We start from the raw sequence: 22,528 nt of genomic DNA on the forward strand, positions 1-22,528 counted from the left end.
TGTTGCTAAGATTAAAAGGACCTGATGGGATAGACAGACTATTAGGGGAGTTAGCAAAGGCTCCGGAGGAAGGTAGGGCAGAGAGAAGAGCATTTCCGGTGAAGCACGGACAAAGGCCTGATAGGATGAGAAGGAGAGCTTGGTGCTGGGGTACAGTGATGTGTAGAGAGGGTCAGAGTGAGAGAGCAGAACCTTTGTCTTGGGTCATATCCTTGGAAATGCACTCTTAGACATGAACACAAGAGACCTTTCAACAAGCCCATCATGGGAAATCAGCTTTTAGTGGAATGGGGGGCGGGGATCTCTTCTATAGGCCCAGAGTTAATGGGACCTCAAGGTTCCCAAGTGAATTGGCCCAGATGTCCTCATTCCATGACTCAGGACTCCAGTCAGGGTCCTGGATGTTGTGTTACCAGCCTGCTGGGATTGTGATGCCCCCCCCCTTCGGGGTCCTTGATGCTTATAATTAAGCCCTGTGCCTGACCCTCAGCTTCTCTGCCTCTGGCTGCAAGAGATGAAAGAGTCTTTTTATATCCAGCCGAAGGGGCTTCTGAGTTACACATTTCACCTTAAGTTTGTGATTAATCGCACTTCGTCTTTGATTGTCTCTCCAAAGTGCTGATAGCCCCCAGCAACAGCCATCCCATTCCACAGTCCTTATAATCACACTTCCCTGGGCCTCTCATGCCTGAAATATTGCACCCATTTGTGAGTGTTTCACCTCAGTTCGTGATGAGGGGACATCTGATCAGCTGTGCCTGTCACATGCCAGAGTAGTTAGTACCCTACCTACCTCCACAGTGAAGTTCTCTTTGGCAGTGGGACAGTGCCCACCATAGAATCTGCTTTCTTGAACCTTTCCTGCTACCAGCTATGATGGGCTAGTTCCCTGGCGCCAGGTGGAGCTGACATGCAGGGTTTACAGGACCACATATGGGTGGCAGACAAAGCAGAGTTGATTGGGTCGCTGAAGAAGTTTGCCTGTGATGCACTCTTGACCGAAGCCTGAGTTGGTTCCACCTAGTATGGACTAAGCCCCTCAGAGATGTCCCCAGCTGAGGAGGGGGGAACAAGCCTGTCCTATGTTACCCTGAGCACAAGAGGGCTGATCCCTACTACTCAGGCATGGCCTAGGGAAGGACTCAAAGGCAAGTGATCAGCAGCCATGCTTCTGGCACATGTAGGGAGAGACAGGGACGAGAACTTGACTGTAACTCCTGCCCAGGTTCTGAATGGTCTCTTTCCAGCCCTGAGGCCTCAGGTGAGCCTCAAGGACCCTCTTCGCCAGTATCATACATCTCAACACTGCCACACCTCCAGTTAGGATCCAGAGGGATCTGAGAGGGGCACTGAGCTTGTTGTGAGCTCTGGGCTGCACACACATGGGTCAAGGCCAAGCTTCATTGTCTGTCCAGCTGGGAGTCTCACTGTACAGGCAAACCAAGGCCAAGGGCAGCGTGGGTCTGAGGAAATGGGAGCCATGGGTCAAGTCTGCCCTGCCAATGAAGTCCCACTGAAGCTGTCTGAGCACCTGGCTTAGTGACCCAGGCCTGTAACCCCCAAAACTGGGAGGCAGAGGCAGAATGGTGAGTTCCAGGCCAGCCTGAGCTACAAAGACCCTTACGCAAAGAATAAAATGTTTTCTGAGTGTTTCAGGGAAGGAGTCGGGGAAGGAAATAGTGTTCTGTAGGGGCAAGCTGGGCAGGGGTCTATTCAGCCTGCCTCAGTGGGTTAATTAATTAATGACAGATGGGGAGACTGGTCTCCGGACGGCACCAGTGACGTTTGTTCAGCAAAGCGACTGGAGAGTAAAAGTCCTTTAGGCAGCCTGGGCATAGAGCTTAGAGCCCCTGGTCAAAGAAGAACAATGATGATAGGGCCTCCTCAGGCTGGTGATGGTCTGTGGTAGAGACAATGGGGGCCTCCAGAGATGGCCAAAGAACCCTTGCCAAGGTCATGGACAGGCTCCTTTTGTTGAGGTCTTGCAAATAAAGCAGATATGAACACACTACACACAATCCTTATTTGAAAGAGCCCTGTGCAGGCCTGAAGATGGCTCGTAAGTAGATTCCGTGTCCAAATTTGCCACACTAGCCACATACTCCTGCGGTGTCAGCCTGTGGCTGGTGTGGAAGGGCAGGAACTAAGGGCTGGTGTCTTCTGGGTGTGACTGCTTAGGGAAGCATTGGCATGCAAGGGAAAAGGAAGGCTCTGAGCCGGGCATGCGCAAGCTGGCATGCCAGTTAAAAACCATCATCAGCCTTAGTGTTCCAACAGCCTCTTTCACTTTGTAAAAGCCCTTTCTTTCAAAAATAAAAGAAGATTGGAGGCAAGTACAATATTTGGCTGTGGCGGCTGTTAATTTGGCACTGGATGTCACCTCCGCCTTTCTCTTCTCGGATGCCAAATGTGCCTTTCCTAGCTCTGGGTGGGTGGGTGAGGTGATGGGGGTGCAGGGCGGGCTCCCCGAGCCTCTTAAGATTCGAGATTCATTTCCTTAAACACACATTGTCTCACTCCAATTTCACGTCCGAGCAGTTCTGGCGAGGAATTAGCAGCCCCTGGGAGCGAGCGGGCGGGTTCTGTTTACACGGGGAGGGCAGGCGGGCATGCGGGAGGTGAGGGTGCAGGCGGGGGGGGGGGGGGGGGGGGGGGGGGGGGGGGGGGGGGGGGGGCATGCGGGGGGGGGGGGGGGGGGCGGGGGGGGGGGGGGCTGGCACTGTTTGCACATGGACAAATCAATGTGTCCTAGTCCTGGGTTGAGGCTGTCTCCCCTGGCCAGAGGCNGGGGAGGGCAGGCGGGCATGCGGGAGGTGAGGGTGGGGGGGGGGGGGGGGGGGGGGGGGGGGGGGGGGGGGGGGGGGGGGGGGCATGCGGGGGGGGGGGGGGGGGGCGGGGGGGGGGGGGGGGACTTGGGCTGTTTGCACAAGGAGCCCACAGACAGACTGGGTCCTGGGTTGAGGCTGTCTCCCCTGGCCAGAGGCTCTCAAAAGGACCCATACAGTCTCCTATCACAGAATGTGTTAAGTCCCTCCCCGTTTCAGGTACGTGGAAGAAAGAGGACTCTGTAATGATTTAGGGACAAATGGAGGACACTGGGCCCTCAGCTCAGAAGTGACCATTCAGCACAACTTCCAATCAGAGAAGTCTAGCTGAGACAGAAAGGTCTACTTCTCCATCTCCTTATGCACGTGGACTTAATATCTCTTGAAGCTGTTCTTTCTCCTGTATGCAGCCTGTGTACCTCCAACTATATGTCTCCTCCACAGTCCATGCTCTTGAACTGCTATAACCCTGTCATTGTGTAGGAGAAGCAGCTCCAGTGCACGAGCAGACCCCCCCCAAGGCCCAGAATCAGGGCTCTTGCTGTGTTCATCAACCCCCAAGTCCAAGGTGTCATGTAGGAGGCGTGGGGATCGTTCCCACTTGCCTGCTCTCTCCTTCAAGACAATAAAGGCACAGTGTGTAGGAAGCAGTTCAGAAAGGTCTGAGGAGGACTATGTTTTCCCCCACCCCACCTTCTTAAAGGTGCCTTTCAGACAGCAGAACCACAGTCCACAGACAGAGCCTTCCTCCAGCTCAGCAGGTCCGTGCCCTGAGCTGTGCTTCCCTTTCTGTCTTCCACCTGCCCGTGGCATGTAGTCAGCCTCCATCCCCAACTCATATCCCTTCCAGCATGGCAGAACTGGGCATCCCAGAGAGACCAAGACAGAAACTGAACCCAGGGCATGCTGTGGGGGAGGAGCCCATCCTCCAGCTCTCCTGGCCTGCTGCTCGTTCATCACCTTTTAGAGGGGAGACCTGCTAATTTGTTAGCCCATTAGCTGGGCACTCGCAGCATATGGACCCGATTCCTGCTGCTCTCGTCCTGCCTGCCTCCTTGCCTGCCTGCCTACCTGCCTCAGAGGGCTTCATCTGAGCACATTGCGTGGTATAAGGTCCAGGCTCGTCATGAGTTGGTGGGGGCTTTATCTTAATTAGAAACTGAGCCCATTGGTGAGACATCCATCGGAATCTTTAAAAGTGCACTCTGGGCCTCAGCTAGTCTACATATGGAGTTCAGTCACATCCACAGTTGAGACAGAGCCTCAGCTAAGCTGTGGACTTGAGGAGGTGTTCAGGAAAAGGTGCTTTTCTCTAGCAAGGGGGTCCCACAAGAGTACCTAGAAACATCATGGGAATGGGGGTAGGTAGAGAGGATGCTTTGTCTGACGGTCCTTTACTGTGTCCCCACCCCTGACTTTCTGTGATGGGGCCCTTTGCAGCCTGGCATCCCTAGTGGGAGGTTCTGAGTTGCCTGGGGCTGACCATGTGGCAGATGCAGACTTTAAGACTCTAGTCTTTAAGATGGTGGACAGAAGAGAAAGAGATCTACTGGGTTTAAGCAGAAAGACTCTTGGAACTTGAGGTTTTATTCCAGGAAGGAATTGGCGTTTTCCCCCAGCATGCACATCAGGACACAAGTGTACCTAGAGACATGCATCACGGTGTTCCAAATACCTGAGAACACACAGTCGCTGGGACATTTGTTTGACATGTGTTGTCCATTGGAATAGCATCTTTCTAATGTGCACATCAGTGTACACATGTTGCTGTGTACCACCCACATGGGTGTGCCCTTCAACACATGTGTATCAGGCATACTTAGACTTCTGCATGTGCGTATGCACACACACACACATACACACACACACACACACACACACACACACACACACACTGGCTCCTCTATTATCTGGGTTTATGGAGGAGATAAATTTGCAGTTTAGCAGCCCTAAACCTGCCAGGCTTATCACCATAAAGAGCCAATAGCCTGATCTCCATTGAGCCTTGCTGAGAATGTACTGTACAGGAGGGGTTTCCCAGCCTACTTTGTAGGACAGTCCTCCAAGGGCCTATGCAGGAACTGTCTAGGTTATGCTGGGAGAGACTAAGAGTCAGGACTGTGGTCATCACCTTGGGACCTGTCTAGTCCTAGGATGGAAAGTAGTAGCTGTAGCTCAGGGTTGGAAGGAGGGCAGTCTGTAGGCCATGCAGAGGACACAGCTGGTCTATTTCTTACCCTAACTCTAGGCACTAAATAGGGGTGGCACTGAGAGCAGCTCTGGGGAGTACTCCAGTGAGGGAGAGTGTGTGCCATGGGCTGGCTACAGCTAGATTCTGGAGGAGCCTGGGGTTCTTTGGTGGCGGAGGCAAGAGGATAGGGTGCAGCCCAGCCCAGAGTACAGGCAGAATCACAACTGATAACCTGAGTCTGGCCCGTGAGCCTTCCCGAGCGCTCCCAAGAAGCCCAGGCCAGAGTGGAGTGAGGTAAAAAGGAACACAGCCGTCCACTCTCCTGTCCGTGTGAAGGGGGAAATAGGGCTGCCTTACATAATCGGGGCAATTTGTTCCACTCTTGTCCTCCTGGCGTCATTGCCATCGCCACCTCCTTGCTCAGGGAGTCCTTGACAGAGCTAGCAGCTCAGGCCTTCCTCCCTCCAGCTGGAGGCTGCTAACAGGATGTGGGAGCCCTAGGCTTTGTCCCTGCTAAGACCTGCCAGGCGGCTAGTCTATGAGAAAACGGAGGGGATCGGTCACAGCATGATGGCTCCTAGTCCCCAGAGAATCTGCACTGGCAGACACCCCCATTCCAGATCTAAAAAGGGGTAGGAGACAGAAATGTCCCTCCCCACCCTGGGTCCCCTCCAGAAGCTCTGATTTTGCCTTGTCTAAGAATGGGGTTTTCCCCCTACCGCAATCCCTCTGGGTAAAGGGAACTTCTTGGATAGTCACAACCTCAGGGCCTCAGCCTAGAGAATATGTAATATTCCCCTGAGGCCCATGGGAGGAGCCACTGAGCAGACCAGGGCTTCAACTGATGCCCTGAATAGATCTAAATGGACAACCTCAGGCAGATGAACGAGGACCCCTTACTGTAAGGAGATTGGCTTCCTGCTGATCATTCATTCAGCAGTCTCGGAGGAAAAATTCTACATAGGATGTTCAAAACAGGGTAGACTTGCCAACTCAGAACGCAGCTGTCCCCCTGACTTCCATAGCCCTAGGACAAATGGCCCAAGACCTATGGCTGGGGTGGGGGGCAGTTGAATGGTTTCCTGAAGACCAGTTGCTGGGGACATAGGGCTGGCTCTGGACCAGGTTCTCTGTTTATACGCATGGTTAGGCCTCATAGTCATGGAGGCAATGTGCTTCAGTTGGCCCAGCTAGGAACCAGGGACAGCCACAGGGGCTCGTGAGGACTCCATACAGCAAATGACTGGAATTTGTTTCTGCTCTGCTAGTAGTCCTGCAGTAATCATCACCCCATTCAGTAGTGCCCCCAAAGCTGGGTGAGGAGGTAGCCCACACAGGATAGGGCCCCAAGCAGAGCCTCTGCTCTCCTGAGTGCAGCACACTTATTTAGAAGTTCATGACCATTCAGGCTAAGGGCCTGCCAGTGTGTGCCAGCATGTCGGGCTGCCAGTCCTGTTTGCATAGTTGGTTTGCATGGCAAACACGGCTCAGGCCCACAGAAGGTAAATGCTGGCTCTTGTGGTTACTGGAGTTCTTACATTCACAGAGAGGGAACCTGGAGCTTCAGGTGCCAGGCATTCTCCTTCTCCCTGAACAGTGAAATAAGGGGAGACTGGGGTGCAGAGAAGGGCCGGAGCCAGCATGAGAACACCTGCCAGACACCGGGTCTGCAGTTCGCTGACCCCAGCTCAGAAAATCCTTGCGGGACGACCGCCAGCATTTTTCAGATTCGAAGTTGGGAGCTTTTCCATGAAGATTTAGGAAAGGCTATGAGTGATGAAGGTCTCCTCTGGGGTTGTGCCCCCAGTGTGTGTATTTCCTGGGTGCACCCATACCCCCAGTGCATATCTGTTCTCATCATATTTTTAGTGTGTGCAAAAGGCCCCAGTGTCTGGGTCCTGTCTGTTTGTTTATGCTTTCAACTTGTTCTGTGGAAGATGGAAAGGCACTTACAAGGATACATAAAACTCAAGAAGGGCTATAAACTGAGAGGAGGAAAGAAAGAAAAATGAAGAGCGAGGGAAGGGAGTGAGATGGAGCTGAGAGATACTGACAGAGGAAGTAAACAAGATGGCTCAGGCCTGAGCACTCCTCACACACTCATTCGTACCTTTCACGTGGGCAGCTCCAGCTTGGCACCTGTGCCCACTGCCTTCTTGCTGCCTCAGACTCGGGCCTTCTGATCAACCTGCTTCAAGGACTCAGGTGGCAAGCCCAGTGTCTCCTGGGACCTGTCTCAGAGGCCACTGTTGACCGTGCCATGTCCTTACTCCTACCCGGTCCCCCACATCCTTAGGAGCCTCTCTAGAAGTGTGCTCCACGAGATGGGCTAGGGCTGTGACCTTCAGGGCGCCCTAGCCTTCCAGAAGCTGCAGAGCCCCACTGCTTAAAACATCGCACATGATTTAAGGTGACTTGGGAACTCCTCTTGAGATATGCTTGGGAGACCCATAGAGCCTGACCCAGGCCTGGGGCTGCCAGTGGCAGGCGCCCTCCATGAGTCTAAAGGGAATATATAAGTGGGATCTGTACATCTCTGCTTGGGGCTGGGTGTGAATGAGGTATAGTCAGTGTGTGTGACAAGGTCAGTGTTTTTTTTCTCCCTTCATTTTTATTTCTTTTTATTATTTTTTTATGTGTATAGGTGTTTTGCTTGTGTGAATGTCTGTGTACCCCCTGAATGCCTTGTGCCTGTGGAGGCCAGAAGGGGTGGATTTCCTGGAATTGGAGTTCCAAACAGTTGTGAGTTGCCATATGAGTGCTAGGAGTTGAGTCCGGGTCCTCTGAAAGAGCAGCAAATGCTCTTAACCACTCAGAAACCTCTCCAGCCCCAACAGATGTGCTTGAAGCTGTCTGTGGAGACAGGAGCAAGCACGTTGGGATGGCCTTACCCTAGAGGGGTCTCTTTCTTTTTGAAGATTTATTTATTTATGCATGTGAGTACTCTGTTTACATGTCTGTCTGCATGACAAAACAGGGCATCAGATCCTCTTATACATGGTTGTGAGCCACCATGAAGTTGCTGGGAGTTGAACTCAGGCCCTCTGGAAGAGCAGCCAGGGCTCTCAGCCACCAGGCCATCTCTCCAGCCCCACCAGAGGAGGGGGTCTCTTGACACAGTGTGGGAGGCTGCAGCCACCACCGAGGCTTGGTGCCATCCTTGCCTTTACGTCCTGCTGTTCTCGTGTGAAGAGCTCATGATTTTATGATTAGCCAGCCCAAAGGCCCTGGCAGCCTCTCTCGTGATCAAGAGCTGTTACCAATGCTGTCATTGTTTGTTGACACTGTTGGCAGCGAGTCTTAATAGAAAAGAATAGCCTCTCAGATCAGAAAGTTGCCCCGTGAAGGACAGGCTGTGCAAAGAAGGTACCCAGGGCCATGAGAGCAACCCTAGAAGGAGACCCCACAAGAGGCCTCCAGCTCCCTACATTATAACCGTCAGTCTTTGAAGAATGTTCAGAACAGCCAGGCTAAGGGGAAAGGGTTGTGTCTCATAAAGAGCAGGGCTGGCATTCGAATTCAAATTCATGTGTCTAAACATTCTAGCGCATAGGTGTAAGACATGAGAAATTTTACCTTTGGATAGGTTCTGACCCGAATGGCACCTACAAGATGCCATTCTTCATCTCTTAGATGACAAACCAGCCAGCCCTGTCAACTAGTTATGATGGAATATATAAAAGGAAGCCTAACTAGGGGACTCTTGGAGCAAGGTCTGTTTCTAACCATTCTGGAGTCCCTGAGGGACCTTCCTCAGCCCCTGTGCCAGTAAACCCTCTGTGCTGGGTTATACCAGTAAAATGGATGTCATGCAGGTGGAGGAAGCAAGTTCTGTCCTTTGCTCCCTGGCCTCTAGAGCCAGGCTTCAGGCCAAGCCTCCACCCCATCTCATGAGAGAGTTTACAGGGGTGAATTGCTACTCCCTTTAGGGGATGAGAAATGGACTTCTCTGAAAAGATCTGGATAGCCAGGGCACTTCTCAGAGCCATCATTTTGGATGAGGTCACAGTTTGGACCTGTGAAATTAGAAGTCTCCCCGGGTCACTAGGACCACACTGAGCCTCTGCCTGCCTGGATCTCAGACCCCTTCCAGCCCTCCCAGCACTGTGCTCCTAAGAGGTCATAGAGAGACCTTACTCCAGTCCATTGTATAGACCCCTCAAGCATGAGGTAGAGACGAAAAAGGATTAAAGAGACTAGGCAGCAAGGCAGTCATGAGGTCCGGTCCCTCCGGTTGGGCTGTCAGTGAAAGAGAGAAAGCTGATTGCTTCTTCTGAGGGCAAGGTCGCCACTCAAGGTGTACCGAGCAGACCAGACATGTCTGGCAGGCCTGAGAATGGTGATGTACCCAGAGCCTGGTAAGGATGATGGTTCTGAGAAGACCCGTGCCACCGAGGCATACTTTCATGGTTGCTAGACAGTTTCTCTGGCTCCCAGACCCTTGATTTCTTCAGCAGTAATATGGGAATAGTAAACGTGGGATTATTAAGGGGACTGGGGGTTATACACCAAGCCCTGTCTGGATGCACAGAGGGCCTTGTCATCATTGTCATTGTCCTTCTGTGCCTGCTAGAATTCCCGTGGGAAGAAAATATGAGCCAACTGGGTGGGAGGCAACGGGAGAGAGTGCAGCCAGGGTGGGTGGCAAGGGGCCGCAGATGCCGACACAAACAATCTGTTTCCCATAAACATGGGCACCCACACCAGCCGGCCGCCACCCGCGACTTCTATGAGTTGGGAAAGTGCGGGTGTGTTTACTCGCACTCCCCCGTGCCAGCTGGTATGCTGGGCACAGCTTCCCTCCCAGCTGCCTCGACAGCCGGCAGCTCCCAGCTCAGGGAGGGGAGTGTGAGCAGGGGCCCCTGGATCTTGCCTACAGTTTGGTTCACCTCGGGCTTGCATCACTGATGCTTTCCCAAGTCAAATGTGGAAGACAGGGGGTGTTGAGAGTGTCCATGGCAGTTGGTCATGTGACTAGACTAGTTTTCCTGCTCTTCAAGCTCCATCTCTCCAGGGACCCCTGTCTTGAGTTTAGACAACATGTGTCCCTCCACTGGGGTCCGAGTCCTTTCCTCCTACACCCCAGCTCCCTCGTTGGCATCTCAGCACACTCCAACAGAAACATGCACATTGTAAGTAGGGGCAGCTGCATGGGCTCTGTGGTTGGGCCACTGTCCTAAGGGTGCTGAAATGTGTGTTTCAGATTCTCTGCTCTGTGAACGTGTAGATCTAGGCATAGCAGCAGGGAGACACATCTTCCCCTTGAGGTTAGGATAGATGCCCACTGTGAGGGCATTCCCGTGTCGTGGCATCTTCCCCTTGAGGTTAAGATAGATGCCCACTGTGAGGCCATCACTCGCCTCCAGGCCCAGTGGAGAATTTGAACCACAGAATGGGGGGATCTTAGAGGTAAGGGCTCAAGGGTGCTACCCAGGTTTTTGTTAGCAGGCACTTAGTGGTCTATGCTGGAGCTATAGCTTGTGACCTTGGATATAGGTCATGAGTGGCTTTGGCCATTAGAATTCGATATTGAAATACACTAAAGTATAATCTATCCCCACTCTTCATGGGCCATTTGGGAGAGATTACTATCTTTTTGTAGTAGAGAAAACCATAGTTTCTCTCTTAGGACCGGAAAGACAGATCAGTGGTTAAGAGTACTTGTTGCGGGCTGGAGAGATGGCTCAGTGGTTAAGAGCATTGTCTGCTCTTCCAAAGGTCCTGAGTTCAATTCCCGGCAACCACATATTGGCTCACAACCATCTGTAATGAGGTCTGGTGTCCTCTTTTGGCCTGCAGGCATACACACAGGCAGAATATTGTATACATAATAAATAAATAAATATTTTTTTTAAAAAAGAGTACTTGTTGCTTTATCAGAGGACCTGGGTTCAATTCCCAGCACCCACATGACAGCTCACAACCATCTACAACTCTAGTTCTAGGGGATCACTCTCTTCTGGCCTCTGTGGGCACCAGGAACACACATGGCGCACAGACGTGCGTGCAAATAAAACACCATACACATAAAAAAAATTCAAATTTCTCTCATCTCTTGCCTGTTCCCAGAACATCCCCTCAGTACTAAGAGAGCCAGAATGTAGGTAAAATTTAGTCATACACTGAGTGTCACCTAGGCATAAGGCCATGGGAATACTGTCATCTAATCACGGCAGCCTGGAGCCAAGCCACTGTGCTGGGTAACTGTAGGTGATTCCCTTAGCCTCCTTGACAGCTGGGCTCACAATAGTTCCCATGACAGAGAACCTGTTACTTGCCAAGCAATGCTTCCAGGGTTGGAGAATCCTGGATGTAAGAATGTTCTTTTAATTTTCCTGAGGTGGGATATGCTCCTCTGTTCATAGTACCCCTAGGAACCCTGGAGAAAAGACCTCTGATTTTGGAACTGGGTGGTGAAAGCCAAGACTTATGGGATACAGGCTTCAGGTTTACCAAGGCTTTAAAGTTAGTGTGGGACGGGTGTGATAGTAAATGCCTGTGATTAAGACAGGATCATGAGTTAGAGGGCAGTGTGTGCTACAAAGTAGCAAGGACCCTGTCTCTAAGAATAAACTGAATAAATAAATAAGTCCATTTAGAAACTAAATCCACAGTTCAGAGGAGCAAAGGCAGGGCCGCACCCAGGAATGGTCTCTGCTTCCTTTGCCTGGAGTAGGGTGGGACTTACAGGGAGAGAGGGACCTTCCTAGAGCCGCCCTGGGGAAGTTGTCTCAGGCTGGTCCCATGCTGGCTAGGAAGATTTTTTGGTTTATTGTTTTGTGTTGGGTTTTGTGTCTTTTGAAAAACAAGAGATTGAGCCTTTTTATGACAGGGATTTTACAGCGTAACGAGGCAGCGTAATTTCCCATTCTCAGCGGCAAGTGCACTTTTTACACTAATTGCATAATTAGACATAATGTACTAATTGCAGTAATGGATGACAGTCAACTAAACTTTAACTTTAAAAACAGGGAGGCGTTGCTGGGGGTGGTTGGGGGACTTTATCCCCCCTCCCTGGGTTTTGTGAAGGGGATGGGGAAGCCTGCCTTCTAAAGCTCTTAGAAGCTTCCTCTTAGAGCCCAAACCAAGGAGCCACTGGGTCTTTCTCTCTTGCCCAAGCTCAAGCAGTATATGTCACAAATGTGGGGTGCCCCTGGGGAGTGTGGTCTGTGTAGGTAGGGCAGGGCCAAGAAAAGTAGTGCTCTCAACACAAGAGGGCCGTGTCCTCACCTATGAAGAAAGTCCTTCCCTGTACCTCATGCAAGACTGGCTACATCTGTCTGTGATCCCCCCTAGACAGGGTGTTCCCCAGGCAATCTAATCACTATGAAGGTGAATTATTATTAACTGTGTGTCACACAGCGTCACAGTATACAGACCCTGGTTGTGACGATATGCTGTATATAGCTGACCCATCATGGAATGGTGGCAGTTGACAGATGTGAGCAGGTAAGGAAGCCTGGAACTGAGTGGCACACGCCGGTGCCCGAGCACTGTGTTCTGAGTGGCACACACCAGTACCCGAGCACTGTTTTCTGAGGGCTCCAGTGGTCCTTTACCCTTGCCCTGTCCATGGCAAGTGAAGCTGCCTGGGGAGTTCCCAGTCATAAACACAACCTAGTGTAGAACAGCCTGCATTAGGGTTTTTGTGTACCTTACGTGGGACACCCTTTAAGTCCCAACAAGGCAGGGCCTGTGCCAGATCTATCCTGGGTATTTAATTTTTACTTCTTTTTATGGTGTTTTTCCTGTATGAATGTCTATGTGAGAGTGTTAGATCCCATGGAACTTGAGTTACAGACAGCTGTGGGCTGCCATGTGGGTGCTAGGAATTGAACCTGGGTCCGATGGAAGAGCTGCCAGTGTTCTTAAATGCTGAGCCGTCTCTCCAGCCCCATACCCTAGGTGCTTAAGTGGGAAAGAATTCCAGGTGCCTGGCCTTGCGTCACTTTCCCCATGTTCAAGGATGGTTCATGGTATGTTATAAACCTTGAAGATAGGAGCCTGGTTAAGCAACCTCCTAGAGGTGAGGCCAGGGGCCCTCACTCTGTCTCTGCTCTGCCTAGCTGGTCGTACCTGTCTTCCACTCTTCTTAGCTCCTTGCTGGCCTTGAGCTACCTATGACTCTCATTTGTGGCTTCCCTAATCTCTGGCATAGCCCCATCTATCAGTGGATACCCACCATCAGTGCCAGACCCCAGGACCTCTTCCCTAGGAGGTCTAATCTGCCCTCTGTGGTCCTCTTGTTGCCCTCCCCATTAGGAGCCTGGTGGCATGAAAGACGGGGCAGTTAAGACACCCACCTCAGCTGTTCTTTGTCAGACAAAAGAGCAGACACCAAGAGGTGTGGCAGAAGAGGGTTTAGGGGAGATACCAGGCTCAGAATGGGGGCTGGGATGCTGGAGCACCTAGCTGGGCCCCACGCTGAGCCTGGGCCTTTGAGGAGACGAACAGAAGCTAGGCAAGCCTGCATCAAATCTTTCTTGTTCCATTTTCTTTCAGATTTAATTTTCCAGAGATTAGGGCCCGTTCACCTTCACTGCGGAGAGAAGCCTCATGGGTGTGCCTGTTTTCACTCCCAGGGTTATGTGGTTGGTTAGGGGATCTAGCTGGTCCTGCCAGGCCTCCGCTCCCTCCCTTCTGGAGCGGCTGACTTCCCACTGGCCCCAAGCTCCTTTCTGGTTGGCCAAACTCCCAGCTCATCCCTTTAAAGCCTTATGCCCTCTTTCTCGAAAGCCTTACCTTCAAGTTTAGAGAGAGATACACAGGACAGAGCTACAAAGTACCCTAAGGCAAGGGCTTTGAATCAGACCGGCCCTGTGCAGACTCCAGCTCTGCTGTGGGACTTCACCTCTCTAGCCCACAGCGTCTTTGCCTGTTAGAAGGGTATCACAGGGATACACGGTCTTCCTGGGCCAGCATGGATCAGTGAGGTCCAGAATGAAAGCACCTGCCCCGGGGTAAGCCAGTGTCCCTCCCACCTTCCCTCCTTCCTCTCCCTTCTCTTTTTTCCTATGGTAGCTTTTGGAATTTGTGTATGAGGCTGCCATTTGCGAGTGAGGCTTCCAGGCTCCTTCTACAAGTGTTCACGTTTCCCATCCAAGGTTGCTGTTCTGCAGGCATCCTTCATGCTCACTTCTCATTTATGTTAGGCTGCCCCCAGGAAGCAGGAGGCTGGGTCTGGGGCCTCCAAAAGGACCACAGAGCTAGTATGAGTACCCCAAAGAGGAAAAGGCACCCCTACTAAGTCACCATCCTAGGCAGGGCCTGGGAAGTGCAGTTGGTAAAAAGCCTGCCACATGAGCATGAGGATCCGAGGTTAAACTCTGGCACCTTTGTAAACACTGGGGACACTGTAGAGACAGGAGGGTCCCTGGGGCTCACGGGTATGCAGTCTAGCCAGATCAGTGAGTTCCAGACTCAGTGATACCTCCCCCCCCCTCCAATAAGGTGGAGAAAAACTGAAGATGTTACCTGGTGTTGACCTCTGACCTCCACCTGTACCTACTTGCACATCATACAGACACATTTTTAAAAATGGTGACTAGAAATACACGATAGAGGTCCATGATCTGTAGCATGAGGGACTCCATATAGCCTCCTAAATTGTCCCTCCTTCTTAGCCACCCCTGCAGTCCCTATTCCTCTGGCACTCTGCCACTGTCCCTTTCCCTCAATCATGGCTCTGTCTGCCTCCCCATCCCAGCACCTTCCTTCCACTCCCTGTGGAATGAAGCTCCTGCCTCTTGCCCCGCTACCATGGATGGCTTAGCGTTGCAACGCCTGTGTGTGCACTGGCTCTTTTGTTCACCTCAATCCAGCTCTCTGGTTAAAGGTGAGGACCGCTGAGGCGCATTGCTCTGGGGACTCTCTGGTTTTTCAAAATAACTCTCTGGGCCAAGGAAACCAGAAGATGTGTGGTCCTGCTGGTTGAGGCCGTGTTCCCTGTGTCCTGGCCTTCCTGCCATGCCCCGGCTGGTCCCAAGGCTTGGGGTTACAGCTGGCAAGGAGCTAGCCTTTGGCAGGGTGCAAGCACTATGCTTTCCCTGGGATCCCTCCTGGGTCCATGCTGGAAAGCAGCTTCCTGGCCCACATCAATGTGGGGATGACTTACCCCATTCAGATCTCCCTTGGGCTCAGGGCTGAGCTCAGGGCCCTTCCAGGGAACAGAACAGCTGGAACAGATCCAAAGGAATGTTGAAAGGATGAGACTCCAGAGGTCTGCCTTTCAGGGGCTGCTGCATGTCAGGGGCTCATTTGGGGCTGGGGACTGGCTGGACCGGCAGCTTGAGCAGCCACTATATTTTGTCTTTATTACACCAGAACCCCTTACAATCCCTTTCCTCTTTCTCGACAGGATTTAGAGCACATGGGAAGACAGGGTGGCAAGGACAGCATGGGCAAGGTCTGCTAGCAGTAGTCCAAAGAGGCCTCAAATGCAGGCACCGGGGAGCCAGCAGAAGGACACCGCCATAGGCCCTTCGATAGAAGGGGAGCAGGAGAAAGGCCTGGCGGAGGCATGCGGGGCTCAGGAGCTCACACAGCTGCAGCAGAGGTGAAGGGATGACCCAGGTCCCAACACTCTGCCCTTGAACACGGAGTTGGGCACATGCCTTTGTTCAGTGTCCTCTTCACACAGACACGGTGCTTGGGGGGACAGCAAAAGAGCTAGCTGTCGCTGTGCCCTATCAGTGGCTTCCTGGTGTCTGGACTCCTCTGTTATCACCTCCAGGGCTGAGACTGAGGTGTTAGGGAAAAAGACAAGGTGGCTGAGGGAGGGACTCAGGGGCAAAACTCAGGAGACCCTTGGAATGAAAGCTGATGGCAGTCTCAGCGGGCATACCTAGCAGAAGAGTGGGGGCAGGGAGGGGACTGAGATTACTTCCTTCGGCATGGCGATCTCAGATCTCAGACAGTAGCCGTGGTGGCCACAGTACAGGGCTCCGAGGACACGAACTGTGCTGTAGGTCATTGGCTGTTGTTCATTGTGCCGTTGTTCAACTGAGAACTGGAAGGACTTCCATTCTCGCAGATATGTCGAACCCTGGAAATCCAGAGACTTCTTGAAGACCCTCAGCCTCCAAGCTTTGTGTCAACTGTTAGCCGGGACACCATACTGCTTCCCTCTGCTGACCCCACCCAGTAGCCACATAGGCTTCAAAGTATATCGTAAGCCTGGGAAAGGGGTTCCCAGACATTTCAGGAAAACCAGCACGGCCCAGACTCAGAGCCTGGGAATGACCTTGACAAGCGAATCTAATGTACAGAACTTCAGCCCTTGGCCCTGATGAAGCCAGGCAGCTGCGCCCCCTGCTGGCATAAATAGGCTGGGTACTGCTTCAACTGTGTGGCCCAGATCATGGCTGCTACACAACCAGACTATGGTCCAAAGCTGAGGTGACGGGATGTTTTAAACCTCCAAACTGAGAAGGATGGGTCAGAGAAGATGGAGCCTGGCTTTGCCACGCCGCCCTATGTCCAGAATTGTGCTCTCCTGTCTGATTCTCAGTTCCCCTAATGTAGGATACCGGCTCCCTGCATTTCTCTGCAGCCCTTGGGTTGTGGTTCTTCCTTTTCTTTGCCTCCATCACAGAGGACCATCAGAGGACTTGATCCAGAGCTGAGCATGGGTTCTATGGCACAACCTGCCCTGGCGTCTGCTCAGAGCCTCGGTCCCCTCTGGCTGTGCAAACAGGCCCTGGCGCTCGCCTCCTAATTGCCACAGCTCTGGAGGAAGGAACAACTTCACCACAAATTATTTTGTTCTAAGAGGAGGACAAAAAGAAAAGAGAAGCCGAGAGGGGTGGGGGATGGCAGGAGGAGAAGATTGCCTGAGCCTGCTTCGCTTACTGCTTTAACCCTTGAGATACCAGGCTCTGGGCAGGCAGCAAGGCTGAGGCTCTGGCAGCCTCCAGCCCCCAGCCCATCCCCTTGTCAGATGACAGAATCCTTACCTCTGCACCTCGTCTGTCATTCTCCGACCTTATCGTGCCTTGCTTGTCTGTCTCTCACCAGGTGCCTCTGTCGCCTCCTTATTGCTGCCCCTTACCACTAATCCTTTCTGTCTCTGCATGCCCCCACCTCTGCACAGCCTGGTGGCAAAGCTCTGCCATGGTAGCCGGGCTTAAGACCTCTAGTGGTGAGGAGCCAACTTGGGGTACAGACTTCCTGCAGTCATTTGAATGGATGCACGAACTGGTCTGGGTCAGGCTTGGAGACACTCACAGGTGTATAACGCATACATATGCGTGCACATAATCAAGACCCAAGCATGAACAAAGATGCCTGCTGAAATCTGCCTCTGAGACTCACAAGCTGTATTCAGAGGACCTAGCCTCACCCATCCTAAAGCCCACATGCTGGCGTGTGCACACAGATGGCAGTGTCAAGCCACCATATCCTAACCACCAGTTTACACGCATGTGTACTCAGACTTCACCTCCTAAGGAGGGGGAATGGGCAGAGTAATTCTTCCTACCTGGTCTCCCTCAATATTCTGTGCCTTGAATAGCAGGGCTCTCCATAGCTTCTGCAGATGGCCTAGGGCAGCATCCGTAAAAGGAGCACATTGCCTGAGGCTACATGGAGGAGTAGCTATGCATCTGCACACGTAGAAGATTCGTTCGTGGCTATGCACATATATGTATGTGTGTGGGTGTGCGAACAACTTCATGTCTGGATGTGGTTTATGATGTATGCTTTTTAGCTCCATCTCTCTCACCACATAACCTGCCTTCTGCTTCCCATCCAGCCTACCCCTCCCCCTCTGCTGCTCATAGGCACTTTGAACTAACAGTCGAGACAACTCATAGCCCCTGAAAAGGGATCCCTGAGGCCCAGACAAAACAGACCTGGACCCATGAACCACCAACACTGGCCACCAACTAGCCCACACTGGACCTTCATCCCAGATACAAGCTATAGAACTCCAGCCCTGTGTTCCCCTTCCCTGAGATCATGAAGGTCCTGGACTCTGCTTGTTTGAGCCAAAGTCTGGTCCTATAGGAACAAGGATGAACTGAGCTGTGTTTGCAGTGACAGTATGTGAGGCCATGGCATGGGAGTTATGGACCGCTCTGGCCTCACCCTTAACCTCTGCTTCCTTCTAGATCTACAAGGACAATCGGAACCTGTTCGAAGTACAAGAGAATGAACCCCAGAAATTAGTGGAGAAGGTGGCAGGGGACATCGAGAGCCTGCTAGACAGGAAGGTGCAGGCCCTGAAGGTAGGCCAGTGTGTCGGGAGCAAGGGAACATTAAGGGAAAGTGGGGTGGCCTTGACTGAAGGCAGTGTTCCGACCCTCATTGTCACAGGGCGCTTGGCTCCTGGAATTTCGGCAGGAGAAACAGGTACAGGACTGGACAGCCGTGGCAGTTGTCATTGGGTTTGGCTGCATGTGTGGTGACCTGGCAGACCTAGGCAGTCCTGCCTCTCCCTCCTGCAGGGCCTTGGAGCTTTCTCATTCCTCTCAGCCTCCTGGTCTGTCTGTAGGTGGTAGAGTGTGCTCCTAGGTGGGCTGCAGGAGCTGGTGGGGAGGGGATGGCGTGGAGGCAGCCACAGGTGGGGAAGGCTGGAGTCCCTGCTCTGCCCAGATCTAAATATTTCTCTGCCTGCTCCGGGTCTCAGCACCCCCATTTATACTCTAGTGTACTCCAGCAGCTAGTAGTAAGACCTGCCAGGCTAGCCTGACAAAGCAGCCAGACTCCTTCTCCCTCCAAGGACAGCAGGTGGGAGGAGCCCTCAGGAGCTGTGGAGTCATTCCTAAATAGGCAAGAAGCATCCATTCTGACCCTAGCCTGTGTAGAAGATAGCAACATCTGTTTTTATAAGGAAGGAAGAAATCTTGGTACGCCCTACAACATTAGGTTAGGATGAGCTGAAACTCATCGTGCCAAGGGAAAGAAGCCGGTGACAAGGGCCACGTGTGTGATCCTATTTCTATGAAATGTTGGTAAAGGCAAATTCACAGACATGGAAAGCTAGCTTACTGGTTGCCAGGGGCTAGTGGAGAGAAGATAGGGCCAGTTGAATTCAAGGTTTCTTTTTGGTAGTGATGAAAATATTCTAAATTTAGATTATGGCGGTAGTTGCACAACTCTAATTATACTAAGAACCACTGGAATGCATGTTTAATGTGACTGAATTTGCTATGTCAATTAAATCTCAATAAAGCAATTTTTTTAAAAATTAGCACATCCATCCACAGCTATGGCCAGGGTCAAGTCAAGACAGCTAGCCTAGATCCTCCATATCTAGACCCCAATAAAGAATAAGTCCCCTTTTTCCAGTAACTTGACCCCACTGTCCCTCACAGGACCCTGCCTTGTGTGACCTAGGTGCATGCCAGAGAGTGGGGATGGCCTTCTGATTGGAGGAAAAGTGGGTTCTAAGGACCTCCCAACAATTAGGAACCCAACAAACCCAGAGCTGTACCTAGAGAGCCTAGTCTCGCGTGATTTGGGGGATCTCCTGGTCACAGATAAGGAAAGTCAATTGGAAGACAGGCTGCCACCGAAGGGGCAAAGCCAGGTACCAGCTGTAGGGGTCAAATGCCTCTCCCTACTAGTATTGATTACCATGTGCTCACCTACCCAGCTAGCACACCACACCTGTTCACTTCCTCTCCCAGATGTGTCCCTTTTCATCTTGTTCTCTGTCTCCTTGCCCCTCCCTCATCCCAGACCCTTAGGACCCAGACTAGTCTCACGCTCCCAGTCTTCTTACCCATGCCTCCTGAGCTGGGATTACAAACACATACTACCTATACCTGGCTGGCCAGCCCAAATTAGTGTTGACATCAGGTATGTGTGCGAAAGGTCATGTTCAGGTCTTAGGGGGAGTCGCGCACAGACTTCAGAACGGGTTTTCCTTGGTAGAGGCTGGACTGTGCTGAATGAAGTATGACCCTGCCAGCTTCCCAGAACCCAGGCTCCGCCATCCTCCTCAGAAACCAGTCTTGATTCCCTGCCCCCTTAACCCAATACTACAAGAACAACCAACCCTAATAGCAGAGGAGGTTGGGGCATAGCCACAGGCTTGGAGTCCTGTTTAACTCTCCTCCTGTACCCCACATATTCATCCCTGCCTGAGAGACAGGACAGATATCTGCCTCCTTCCCACTGAGTTGACAGCACCAGCCTGTTCCCTGGTACACAGTCAGAGCCAAATACAGAATGACTTTCAAGGGAAGAACGATGGGAAAAGGCCCTCGCCGTGTCACCGCGTGGTCAGTGGATCACGAGTCGTTCTCATAACAACCCCAAAAGGAAGCTTTGCCCCTTCTTCTTACAGAAGGGGACACAGAGAGCTTGGAGGTGTCAGGACAGGACACAAGAGAGCCAGAACACAGGTCTTCCTGACCCGGATCCCAGCCCGTGGCGCCCACAGTCCCGAGGCATGCACTAAGGCTACAGTATCCTTGCCATCCGAGCACCTCCTTCTGTTGCAGTCTGATTCCAGGCTCACCCTACATCCCCCCAAGACAGGACTGCCTACCCCTTAGTTCTAATTGTTCAAAGTAAGCTTTGAACTTCATTGTTTTAAGTTTGCTTTTAATCAAGTTTCGCTCCTTTTCTGCTTTCCCACTTTTGTGTGCAGCCTGCTTGCAAATGAGGGGAAGGGCCTGGGGGGCTTGAATCCCACCCCCCATTCCATTGCTCCTCCCTCCCTGGACCCCGTCCAGTAATCCAATTTAAAACCTTTGATCTGGTCTTAATTTGGGGCTTGTGAAGAGGGAGCCAAGAACTGCAAGACACAAGGTCACTATATTGTCCAATCAGCGTCCATCAGATGTTTCTTGACCGAAGTCAAGAGTCGGAAGAGGCCAGCTCAGGGCCTTGCAAACACAAGCAAGCAATGTTCCCAGGTTCAGAAACCATGATAGTTTCTCTGCTTTGGGCATGTAGAGGGAACCAGAAACTTCAACCACTCAGGGAGGCAAGGCCTTTCAGCCAGGGCTTTTTAGGGCCTTGAGCCCCAGAAGGGACCCTGTGGTCCATCATGAGGACTCAGGCAGATTTGAAGCACAATTGTTATGTCCCCATCCTCTCAACTGAGGCCTCTGCACACCGCCTCCTTCTCAGAAAGGTCATTTGTCCTTTTATGTTCCCCACTCAGTGTTGTCACCTGTGTTCACTCGTGGCCCACCGAGTGATAATCCCTGTGCTGCTGCAGGTGCAGGGAAGGACAGGCATGTTCCTACCTTCATATACCAAGTCCATTCCATCTCAGGCCCCAACTTCCTTCTCTGTGCCTGTGTGCCAGTTACTCAGGAGGCCAAGGGAAGAGGATTGCTTGAGTTCAAAAGTTCAAAACCACCTGTCAGCATCAAGGGGCCATATCTCAGCAGCACAGACTAAACTAAGGACCTGAGCACCCTCCCTGCCCAGTACCTCCAGTTTCACAACCCCAAGAGCTGTCATTCATAAAGGACAGTGTCCTTGAAGGCTGTGTTGCTTACTGCCCATCCCTGGCACCTTTGCCACGTAGCTTAGAGAAGAGGTCGTGGATAAAGTAAGAGATAAACTCATCGGCAAGGTTAAGGGCATGATGGCTTAGTGAGCTAACTGCCAGAGAATGGGAATGCCAGGGCCACGGCACTCGGAACATGGCACCGAGGCCAAAGCAGACTACTGAGAGCGTCAGTGTGGATACTGACAGCCTGCTCCAGGAAGTCCTTTCGCCTTCCAACTCAGACAAGCTGGGGGCAGTGGCAAGGCCTGGCTGAGACTCCAGAATCTAGAAACTCAGGCCATACAAACTGACAGCGCCTTCATATTTGCCACCATTACGACCATGTAGCATTAGCTGTCTACAGTAGAACAGGCCTGGGGAAAAAGAAGGTGAGGCATTGGCTTCCTCTGACAGGACCTTGATGTGTGATGACCTAGTGACCTTGGACAAATCCCTGATCCCTCACTTCCTTTCATAGATGATGAGCGTCCCTCCCAAAGGCCCCCACAAGACTCCCATGCGTGGGCAGGGGGAAGTGCAGCCCTAGCCTCGGATCTAGGGGTTCCAGTGGACAGCACCCCCACCGCCAGTGTTCTCTGGGGAATTAGCGTCATTTAAAGAGTAAAATTAAAAACCCTTCTGAGCGCGGTCGCCCTGCTTTTGCTGCTAATGGCCACTTAACCCAATTAGCTGACGCATGTTGGCAGTGTGGCTAGGTCTGTTCAGGAATGGAGCTCTGAGTGGGTGTTCAGAGGGACAGGAGGTAAGGCTGGGGGCTTGAGGACAGGCTACTCTGTTAGGAAGAGAAGGTTCCTCCCAGTTCAACTGCTGCTTCCTATCCAAAGCTTCAACCCCAGGGGCACTTTGAACTGGATCAGCCTTTGCGGGGCCGGCTCCGAGCACTGGGGGCATGTTTGGTAGCACCCTTGCCCTCTCTCTACCCGCTAGATGCCAGTAGCACCCCACTCTCACAGTGTGTCTCCATGTACAGCCTAGTGTTTCCTGGTCAGGTGGCATAAGCGATGTGACAGTAATGAATAGAAATCCCACAGGCAGCGG

The 22,528-nt window shown here is 52.1% G+C and overlaps 1 protein-coding gene across 5 annotated transcripts in view; it reads left to right on the top strand.

Annotated features, from left to right (window-relative positions):
* Cacna2d2 (calcium voltage-gated channel auxiliary subunit alpha2delta 2) overlaps window positions 1–22,528 on the top strand; it is a 128,443-nt gene that overhangs the window by 45,611 nt on the left and 60,304 nt on the right. For all 5 annotated transcript variants that reach the window (XM_050139287.1, XM_050139290.1, XM_050139288.1 and 2 more), the window contains exon 3: window positions 18,126–18,242. In XM_050139287.1, the coding sequence (XP_049995244.1) occupies window positions 18,126–18,242 (117 nt within the window). The remainder of the gene's footprint in view (window positions 1–18,125; window positions 18,243–22,528) is intronic.

The sequence above is a fragment of the Alexandromys fortis genome, unplaced genomic scaffold (assembly GCF_014885135.2).
Source record: "Alexandromys fortis isolate MF-2015 unplaced genomic scaffold, M_Fortis_MF-2015_v1.1 scaffold_36, whole genome shotgun sequence".
Taxonomy (NCBI): domain Eukaryota; kingdom Metazoa; phylum Chordata; class Mammalia; order Rodentia; family Cricetidae; genus Alexandromys; species Alexandromys fortis.